General features: G+C 40.6%; 1 protein-coding gene across 2 annotated transcripts; it reads left to right on the top strand.

Moving 5' to 3' along the window:
- The first annotated feature begins 830 nt into the window (after positions 1-830).
- LOC127476136 (neuropeptide-like protein C4orf48 homolog) lies at positions 831-10,536 on the top strand. 2 transcript variants are annotated; one of them, XM_051798661.1, is made up of 5 exons: positions 964-1,087; positions 1,298-1,351; positions 3,455-3,597; positions 5,390-5,478; positions 10,011-10,536. In XM_051798661.1, the coding sequence occupies exons 3-5, from the start codon at positions 3,474-3,476 to the stop codon at positions 10,080-10,082; spliced, it is 285 nt and encodes a 94-aa protein (XP_051654621.1). In that variant the 5' UTR covers positions 964-1,087; positions 1,298-1,351; positions 3,455-3,473; the 3' UTR covers positions 10,083-10,536. The 2 variants fall into 2 exon arrangements, with proteins under 2 accessions (XP_051654620.1, XP_051654621.1); XM_051798660.1 differs by lacking the exon at positions 1,298-1,351 and having other exon boundaries at positions 831-1,087.
- Positions 10,537-10,902: the final 366 nt, after the last annotated feature.

Raw genomic sequence — 10,902 nt, 5'->3', positions numbered from 1 at the left:
CCCAAAAGAACAGTCTCTAAAAATTATTTTACCCTGCCTTCTGTTTTTTGTGATGTATAAGGATACCAGTACTATAATTAATTCCCTCTTGACTCTGCTCATGGATGCTGTAACTTCATATAGCAGCATAGTTACACACTGAACAACCTGACATTTTAGCTTCTTACTTACTTGAGTTAATGGGAGCAAACCATTCCTCTAGGGCTGTACAGGAGAGACAGGTTATAAAGCATGTTGAAAAGAAGAATGTTAGCCAGCAATTTAGTCATAATTCTCCGAAAGACTTTCTGATCATGAAAGAAAAAAGGTTGTGTGCCTGACCTTCCTGGACATGGAGTGCCCTCAACTTTCACTGTGATGGCATTGAAGATTTGAGTCCCCACTGAACCTGCTAAAGCAAACACGGTGCACAGTCCCTTTGAAGTCCTGTGCATGCTCCTCAGTGCTGTGCCTGCCCTCAGCTGGGTTCATTCTCTCTGTAACAAGAACTGCTAGTGTTTAATTTGTGATGGGAAATGTGTTTGTTTTTTTTTTTTTTTGGGAGGGGGTGTGATGCAACTCCTGAACTTAGCTTTGCTTAGACAAAAGCACTTTTATAATCTGCACTTCATTATATTTTTGCATTCAGCTCAAGTGCCATCAGTGTTGTCCTGGAGCACAGCTCATGGGGCATTGAAAGGGGAACAGAGATGCAGGCTGGAAAATAGGGGTGAAATTTACTCTGAGTTCAGACTCAAGTCCCCATTTAGAGTTTAAGTGCCTGCACTCCTGCATGTGCTCCTAACAACCCTGAGACTGGAATCACAGAAATTCCCAGGAAAGCAAGCAGGAGGGCTTAAGACCCCTGTAACTCAGAACCATTCAAACAACAGATAGTGCACCGAACAATTCCTGAGTGCAATCCCATGGTTTGTCCTCATTTCACATAAAGCAGGTGTAGTTTGTCATGGTTATTTTCAGGCTCTAGGGAAGCAAGTTGCTTGAATCAGACACGACATCCAGCTGCGCAGACTTCAGGAAAGCCATTCAGCAGACTTCAGCAGAGATGGATCAAATGGCTTGGCTCTAAAAACCTTCCCCAGAGCAGGTAGGTCGCTACTGGATCTTGCATGTCAAACCAGAAACATCCTTCCCCAGACCTGGGAGACACAGCCTGTGGCTCTTTAAATCTGCACTGTGTGCTGCAGTGCTCTGCATTGTTGCCATGGCAGAAATCTCCCCGTAGTAATAACCTCTTTCAGGGAAGGTTAAAAAGAGACAGTGCACATGCTCAGAAATGCTGCACTTGTTCTCTTAGCAGTTTGCAGCGGCCATTTCAAAGAAACCATCACAAAGACAAGAGAAAGATCAGGTACTGATATTTTTTCATTTGTTAGAGGGGATGACTTTTCTCTTTCACAGTAGTCCATGCACAGATCTATCTCCGTTCCCAGTTGCACTGCAGAGAGAGACCACCCTTGAAGCCTGTCATGATTATTCCTTGCAATTTTTCGTGGAATAACTAAGAGGCAGGAGTTAGATGTGATTTAAGGTGATTGCTGCACTAGGGGAGCAATTGTTTTGCTGTGGGGCTCACATACAAAGCTGAGCTGACTCTGGGGTGGGTGATGTGTAAAGGTACCCTAAAAAGTTTACCAGCATGCCTGCTTTGTTTGGATGAACCTTTGTAGTACTCAGTCAACTATGAGAATAGCCTCCGCTCCTACTGATCAGGAGGCTTCTTCATCAGGTACTTTCAAAAGAGGCTGGTATTATCCTAGTTTACTGTTACTTGGAGACACTGCTGCATCCTGTTGCAAAGACTTTGGTTCTACTGGTTTTGATTGCAGATCACCATTAATTAAAACAGAAAACCCAAGCCACTTGTTATAATTTCAATCCCTTTATTTTAATGATTGTAAAAATAAGAAAAAGGATCTCATCAGATTTAAATAGTGGGTGGGGTAGGAAACCCAGTTATGAGGTTATAGAAATTACATTACCAGATCTTTTTCTTTCTGTGTGCTCAAATACATCTGTGACTCTACACGTACATGTTTGTCTCTTGCCTCTGAACCACTCCCTGTCTTATGTTTAGGTTGAGGTGCACAGGAAGGAGATGTGTATAAGGCTGCTCCTTTCCTGGATGAATTGCTGGTTTGCACATGCTGCAAGTGTTTGTGCAGAATTTACAGTTTCAGAGTAGCTGCATCTGAAAAGGTGGATCGCATAGATCGAAGAGCAAGCTTTTTCTGTTCTGTGTTTGTGGCAAGATGGGAAAACCCTTTCCTTTCCTGCCTCCCTCTATTGCCTTTCTAAATGTGAAATACAATCTGTTCTAGGGAGTGCTGTACTCTCACATTCAGTACATGCAGATTTGGTGCTCTTACGCAACATCTTTTGCTTAGTGTGCACCAGCTTAAAAATCAGAAAGAGGCAGAACGTTGTCCTGCTTTCTGACGTTTAGCTGAAGATATTTTTCATGTGACTTTTATTGTATTGCCATAACTTAAGTCTTATTTGATTCTTTCTTTCTTCCATTTGAATGTACAGGAATGAAAGGTACCTAAGGACCTCTTTAGCAGTTTGCCAGAATCCTTGAGGCTTGGATTGAAATCTCTAATAGACTGTTGCAGCTTGAGCCAGGCCCTCTTGATCTGAACAGTTTACCTGTCAGGTCAAGAAACTACTTAATTTGAAACCTGTGTACTTTTAAAAAAAGTTACCTCTGTGTGAAGGGGAGCTGTTGCTGAGACAGATTCTGCCAGCTTCAGGGCATGGTGTGGCCTGGCTGTGGTGTTCAGGAACAAACGGATGGCTGCAAATAACAGTCTGAAGCCCAGATTAGGAGGGGAAACAGAAGGTCAAACAGTTTTGATGTGTTTGCTGTTAGAAGTTCTACCTGTGAATTTGTGGAGGTTTAACGAAAGGCTTTTCTTTATCTACTTTTATAAAGGAGTAAGTTTTTATAATCAGTGTGGTGTGTAATGCTAATGGTTACCTTTAGTTATTTTATTTGTGAGAAAAAATGGTGCATCAGTAAAGCAAGCCAGAGGGTAAAGAGCTCAGTTCCAGGTTCTGGTCTGTTTCAGCCAGCTCTATAATCTCTGCAGTTTTGGTCTCCAAACCTAGCTAGTCTGGCTCTCCAGACCAGCTAGTCTAGGACCGTGTAGTTAGAAAAAAGTCACAGAGCAGGCAAAGTTGTTGGCATCCCGGCTTGCAAATGAAACCAAAAACTGTCTAGGGACTTCTGATCTTCTCCTTCATGTCTAGGGATGTTCTTTCCCAGTTGGGATTTATTGGCACTGCTGGAAAAGTACAGAAAAGTTTTGTCCATGCTCTAGATCTGCTATTTTGTTTTCTTTCAGAGGAAGCCTGCCAATGCTTTAGCCACCAGGAACATTAATTTCTGTGTAACAAAACCCTTGTATCCACAGTGTTCCTCACTAACTTGTTTATGTCTCTTGATAAACAGAGAAGCACCCACTCCCAAGATGCTGCCACCCTGCCTTCTGAGAAGAGCCATCCTTACAGTTCCTTTAGTTTTTGTGGTTGTACTACTCTTCATGGAGCCTGTTAGAGCTGATCAAGAAGCAGGAACAGCCATACCAGCTGAAAGTATGTACCACCCTGCAGCCCTCCCCTACAGCCCCTACTGTAGTTTCCATGTTGCAGAACTTCACATCACTGAAGCTTGTCCACATAATTCAAACTATTTTGGATGTGTCTTGTGTATATTGTTTTAAAACCACAGCTTGATAGCATACCAGTGCTGTTTTGCTCTTGCATCCAAGGCTCTCCACTGTCTTATCCTTGTCTTTTGCCTGTTGCTGTCTTGCTTCTACCTGAAATCTACCACTGTTCTTCACTTTTTCTTTTTTATATCCCTTTCAATGTGTTAGCCCTTTCTATGCCAGGAAACACCTTGTTTGCTTTTCAGAGACATTATTGAGAACTTGCTCTTTTTCAACCGACATTGGTTGTTCATTATATTTCATTCTTGAGAATGTTTGCTATATTAAAGTAATTATTTTTATTTAAAAAATCCACAGTGAAGATGCCAAGAAAACATTTTTTAAACACCTAGCCTTGTGGCCTTCAACACCTAATTCTCCTTTGCTGATTTGTATTGAGTTTATTTTACATCATAAACATAATGACAAGTCTTTGCATCAAGTTGTTGATGTGAAAGCTGCTGAAATTGTTGATGTGAAGACTTCTTTCCTTTTGTCCAGTGCGAATATAGTAACACTAAAGTTGGGTGATGGTACAGCAATGAGAGAGTAGGTCTGTAATACTGCTCTATGGGTTTTTTTCTATCTCTTTTTCTCTTTTTTCATAGCTGGTTAAAGAATTTGGCAGGCTCCTTTCCTCCAGCAGGCAAAATTTCTGTTTGCTGGTTAGCACACAGATCATGAGCTGGAAGCTCATACTCCAGCTTGTTAGAGGCATGTAGTAATCAGTCCAACATCAAGTGTTTGCAAAATGGGCTGACACTGCAGGATTTTCCAGCATCAGTCTAGGTTTCATCCCTTCTTCCTTACCAGACCTCAGAGAGCAAACTAAACCCGCGCTCAGAATTTCTCACTTGCACAGTATTTCCAGTGAAGTTGTCAGCAAGGCTCAGCCACTGAGAGGGAAATAAGAACATATGTACAGCCTGATGATTCAAAGACGTTTCATCATGTCTATATTTGTTCTGTCTTGGTACTGCTATCTGTTGGGGCACAGTTTTGTGTTACATGATGATCCACATGATGATGTGGCCTTCAGTCTGGGTGTCTGGATCTGGGAATGCTCTCTTAAACAGTGCAGTGAGTCCAGATTGCAGCAGTTCTGCTTATCAGCAATGCCCACTAATGACAGGGCATTTGTTTAGACTAAGCTGTATCATATTCAAAGTTAGAGGCTAAGTGGTCTGTCTGTGATATTGCAGACAGTTTTATTCCATTAGCTTTCTATTTAGAACTCAAGTTTGTGAGATTAGGAGATAAGATTTTCCAGGGAACAGGTTCATGGCTTCAGAGGTCTTTTCTGAAAAATCTGAAGATAAGGTTGAAAATGTGTTTGAGGTTAGTGAAGCAAAATGAAAAACTCAAGTTATGGGGTTAGTGTTTTCATACTATGAACTGTGACAAGGAAGAGTGGCACAGCAATAAAGGAGAAAGAAAAATTTTAGTGCAAATTTGTTGAAGTAATTATTTTGTTATTGAGAGACTTGGTGGACCATCCTGATGGACCATTTACAATAACCCAGATTGTTCAAGGGTACCTACACCAGTATAGACTCTGTGGATTTTTTCCTGTAGCTCTTTCAGATACTCAAAATCACTGTTTAATCCTTCTAGTTAACTTTTCATGCCATATAGTCATGATTCTCTACTAAATGGTCTACCAAATGCTCTCCTAGGCCGTCCCTGTGTTGATTGCCATGCATTTGAGTTCATGCAGAGGGCTCTGCAGGATTTAAAGAAGACAGCATATAACCTAGACACACGGGTAAGGAAACATTAAATTTCTTTCTTTTTACTTCTTTTTTTATATAGAAGAATATGCTGTGCATAAAAGTAGATAAGGTGGATGGATTTTGCACAAGCACTCAGTGAACTGTACTGTCCTGTCTTCTAAGGTGAGGATGGTTAATTACATTTCCATTTCACCTCTCTATGAAATAATCTGTGGAATTCTTCTGCCTGGGGGTTCCAGGACACCAAGAAATACAGGAAGGAGTGAACTGACCATCCTCAGCCCTCTATCCTTCACATGCAAAGTTACAGCCATTAGTGCTGCTCTTCTCATTCCAAATGCTGAGCACACACCTTTGTTTTTATGTTAGGGGGCATAAGGTGAAAGTATCATTTATATTTATTACCCAAAAGGAGGGAGCCAAACAAAAAGTCTACTAAAATAAAATACTCCCCTGCACATGCTTTTACCCCTGGGGAGAGGCTAAGGAAGGAAACATCATCCGTAGATAGTTTTTACATTTCTCCGATTTCATAATGATGAAAAACGCCACAAAGTAGAAGAGCATAGGGAATGAAACTTGTTTGGCTTGCAGTCAGTGTGCAGAATTTGCCAAAGTTGGTATCTTCCTTCTGTGAGAGAAGTGGAATCTTTTCTCTTGCTGCTGCAACCTGCAATCTGTGCGTGGCTGTGTCCCAGCTGCTGTCAGATGGAGGTGTCCCAGGAGGGTGGCTTTGTCCCCACCTCCTGTGTACCCTTTAGCTGAAGTGCTATATCTACACTCTTGCACAGATTTTTCAACAGAAGGCACTCAAACTTTTTTGTTTTTCTAATCTATGGTCAAGGTTGTTCACAGTTCAAAGCCTGTGAACTGGCATCTTTGAAGAACAGTTTGAGGTAACTTCGAGCAGGGTCCCTGACATTTAGGTGAAAATGTAAGGGCAGGAATGAAGATGCCTTGAATTGTGACATACTACAAAAAGATAAACAAACATTCCAGCAGAACCAGATTGGTATGTAACACATTTACAGTTAAACAAAATCTGTTCAATAATTACAGGTCAAATATATTTTGGGTTTCATGAAGAAATCTCGCTAATGAATAGATCTTCTGAACACTGTATACAGCCCAAACAAGATGTTCAGATTGTGCTGTAAAGTGGGTCTAGTACATCTTTTCCTTCCTTTACAAACCTTTGAACTTTTCACCAGGATTTCTTCAACTTGATTCAAAAATATCTCAACTCCTAAAATCTTCTCTGGCTCTCTGGCTATAGCAGTGACCTTTATAAAACCTTCAGATTGTAGATAAGAAAGAAACTTCATGAAACACAGATATCCAAAGTAGGAGTAGCCATAAGAACCCCAAAGATAGCAACTCTATTTTAATACTTTTCAAAAAATAGAAGTAAAAGAAGGCAAAAGAGATAAAATGAGGATAGAAAAAAAGTCAGTTGAGATTAATGTCCTATTAACTTTCACAGTTGTAGATTTGACAGCAAGCCTGAAAATGTGGCTCTATTATATATTCTCACCAAAACAAACCTCTCACTTTCTTATAACTTTAAAATCTAAGGAGTTGAATCCATATTGAGCTCCTTCAGTTCCCCTGGACTAGGACAGGCCTATTCCAGTCATTAAGCTAGGAGCTCTGCCTACATCTTCAAAAGATATGGAAACATTTAATAGTTGAGGACTTCTTGGAACAGCCTTCTAGAGTATTTTAATTCTTACTTTTATTATTCAGCTGTGGCCCAATTCGATGCAAACTGAGAGTTTTAAGACTGTTCCTTTCAGCTACATAGATATTTCACATTTGACTATTTTAGTCTGTTTTGTTGCTTTGTGGGGCAAATATTTCTGTCCCTGAAAATACAATTCCCTTTGTTAATATTCCCACTGGATACACTAATTTTCTGAAAAACCCTCTTTTGTTTGCAGGCAAGATTGTTAGAAGATGACTAAGCAGCTTCTAACTGTGTTGGAGGAACAAGGATTGCCAAAAGAGAGGAATTTCTCATTTAATTCCTCCTGCACATCTCATTCTGCAGTTCTGTACAGGGGAAACCATATAGTTTTATTGCACAGCTCAAGAGCTTTCACACTTAATTTGGCCCTGTGTTGATCTACATGGTGTCTCACAAAGCAAACTGTGTCACACACCCACACACCCCTTTAGGGAGGCCATAGGCTTTATCTCCTTCCTTTTACAAAACTAGATGTGTTTGTAACCTAAACTGATGTGAAGATCCCTTACTGATTGTCAGGCTGGCTGGATTTTACTCTCTCAGCAAGAGAAGGGTCACAGACCACCTTTGAGAGTCTGGCTTCTACCCATACATATACCAGACCTGTTTACCCCTCTGTGTAACTGTTTTCCACCCTTTCGTTGCTGCTGGCCCCTTGGAGCAGGCTGCAGGCTGGATTAGTTGTTTTGGCAACATTTTCTGGGGATATCTGTGATTCACCACTTGGCCAAAGTGCCGTATGTGGCAGGTGCAGCTCTGATCAGGAACTGGGGAGAGGGGTCGCATACTGCTGGGAGGAAGCTGCTGCCATCACAACCATTCAGCCAGTTCACAGCCAGCTCCCCACAGCAACTAAAAGCTGCTCAAGACAGAGCCCAGCAGGGAGACGGCCATAAAACAAATCCTGGAAAACAAATCCAGCCCATGGGCTGCACAGTTCACTCTAAGTCTGCCCTGTAGACAGTTATTTTCAGAACTCCAGCTCATTTTTCAGAGTTAACCAGTGGACATGGCATTACAACTTTGAAAAGCTCAGGAACTGCATTTTTAGCTGCAACTTAACAGATTTTTTTGTAGGTTTAGAATCTGGAACCTGTTTGACTTTTTTGGTGGGTTTGGATTGGTTTTTTTTCTTGTTTGTTTGTTTGGTTGGTTTTTTTATTTTGGTTTAGTTTTATTTTTTTTAAACATGCCTTAACCTACCAGGGAATAACAACAAAACTCTGTGAAAACAGTTTTGTGATCATGCTTTCAGAACAGTCAGCAAATCTGTATTCAGTGCCATTCATTTTGTTCTTTATTGCTTTCTAAATTGTCAATGGTTATTGGAATGTTTAAAGCACATTAAGCTAGATGTGTCCCTGAAAATAAAAATAAAGGCTTGAAAATGTTATTAAAGGTATATAAGATGGTAAGCAGCCTTGGGCCTCAGCTCCAAAGATGTTGGCATGCTGTCAACCTCCCTTATTCAAACCATTGCAAATGATGTCAAAGAGGTGGTTAGAAGGTGGTGATTGAGTGTCTTTTCAATGATGAGCAAAGCCTGATCAGATCTTTCCAGCTTTGCAGGGTAGCTGAAATGATAAAAAATTAGTCCTGATTTAATATAGAACCACAGGGCTGTGTCTAGTGATTTATCATCTGAGGAAAACCCCTGAGCAGCAGATAGCTTTTTCTGCACTAAGAAGGAAAGTGGAAAGCAGGATGCTTCAGCCCGTCTCTGCTCTAAGTGCCTTTAGCTGATGTGGGTCAATGGATAACACAGGATTTAAAATACAGTCTTTTATCACATGGCAATTCCATCTCATACAAAAATCACAAGTCAGGAAGATTAAGGATGGATTTGATTGGCATTTAGAGCTGGTAGTCTCCATAATACCCTTTTTCTTGCGTAGCTGGTTGCACCAGTAGGAAATAATTTGGGGAGTGGACTTCCCACAGCTACTGTGTCCCATGACAATAAGGAGGAAGTCCTCTCTTGGATCAGACTGGTTCTCAGATACATCCCATGTGTGAGCTGTGATGGCTGCAGGCCAGCTTGGCACCTCTCCTCTGTTTTGGGCACATCAACAGTAACAATGGGGAAGCAGGAGAAGTTAAAGCAGAAGTAAATCTCTTCACTGAGAGGGTGGTCAGTCACTGGAACAGGGTCCCAAGGGAAGTGGTCATGGCACCGAGCCTGACAGAGTTCAGGCTGGATGATGGGCAATGCTCTTAGTCATACAGTTTAGTTTTAGGTAGTCCTGTGAGGAGCAGGGAGTTGGACTTTATGATCCTTATGGGTCCCTTCAACCTGAGATATTCTATAATTAAAGTATGCCTTACTTTTTTTATATAACTTTCAACAGTGAGTCCAGCCTGTAATATTCTAAATTTAATGTTTGAGTCTGTTTCTAAGTAAAAGAAAATTTCTGACAGGTTTTTGGGATCTTTTTAAGCCTCTAATGAACATCTGAGCTTATGCTTCAGTTTGTGCTGTTGAAGTAAGATTGTAAGAAAGAAAAATAACTTTAAGCAAAAATAACAGCACCCAGACACATACTGAATGGACTGATGTGAAAAACATGAATGTGTATTGCCCTGAATTTTTCCATGTCACAGAAGTATTGCCATGTTGGTATGCCAATTAATCCCACAAAAGCTAAATTATTTTGCAGAGCAGTAAACAACAACTCTGATTTTTACCCCAAGCCTCATCTTATACAACCAGTTTCAAATCTTAGAATGAAAGTAAAATGGACTTTTCTTTGGGACCTAATTAGTTTTACAGTGCTGAGACTTGTTTTTTGATGTTGCTTTTTTTCCCCTCTCTTATAGACAGAAACTCTGCTTCTTCAGGTGGAAAAGAGAAATCTGTGTGACTGTGTAGCTGCCAATCTACTGAACTGAATCTTGGAGGCCACCAAGGAGAGTCACCTGTTCAGCAGTTTTTAAAATGCAGCTGTATAAAATACAGCTTTATGGAATTCATGTTGCAAGCATGTATGCCCCAATGTACTGATGAAATTTGGGGCCTGTGTCTTATGTATTTGTCTTCTATGTATTTTTTTAAAAGAGTACCCTCTTTTTTTCACACTTGCTGGATTGCCAGTAATGTCTCAATTCAATAAATCTATTACTTAATATTAGAGTGGGGGGGAAATGTACCTGCTTTGATTTTTAAATCAGAGTTTACCAAGTGTAACCCACAAGATAAATTTGGCCAACAGTGCTGTAGAGACACTTGCAGCTGTTTTTTGTCTCCAATATGAACATATCTCTGTGGTAACTTACCCAGTTATATTGAGACAGGACACTGTGGTCTCTGTAGGCTTTGCTTGTGTATTAAAGATGATAGAAGTCCTTTCTGTTTGTTGTTTGCACTCTGACCACCTTGAGGCATGTTGTAGTTCTGTCAGCTATAATAAGGTGTGTGTCATGAGGAATTACATGTGTGCTGTGCTTGCACCAAACCAGTTTATATCTCATTGCTGAGTTTTCTGTTATCCTGCATAAGAGTATTGTTTTCTTCAATTAAAGTGTTTAGTTTCTTCCCCTCCTTCCCTGGACACTCCATTCTTAACCTATTGTATCTCTAAATAGCTTTATCTTGGCAAGTCAAATGGATAGTGCACAAAAAGGAGAAGAAGGGTATGACTAGGCAGCCTTGCCAGTTCCAGCTGTACCAAATGCTGCCACCAGCAACTGCTCAGCATCACTATGAAGGAAA

Source organism: Manacus candei, unplaced genomic scaffold (assembly GCF_025592945.1).
Source record: "Manacus candei isolate 608988 ecotype Guabito, Panama unplaced genomic scaffold, ASM2559294v1 h1tg000048l, whole genome shotgun sequence".
NCBI lineage: Eukaryota > Metazoa > Chordata > Aves > Passeriformes > Pipridae > Manacus > Manacus candei.
Note: the sequence above shows the minus strand (reverse complement) of the source record. Positions and strands in the feature narration are given on the sequence as shown.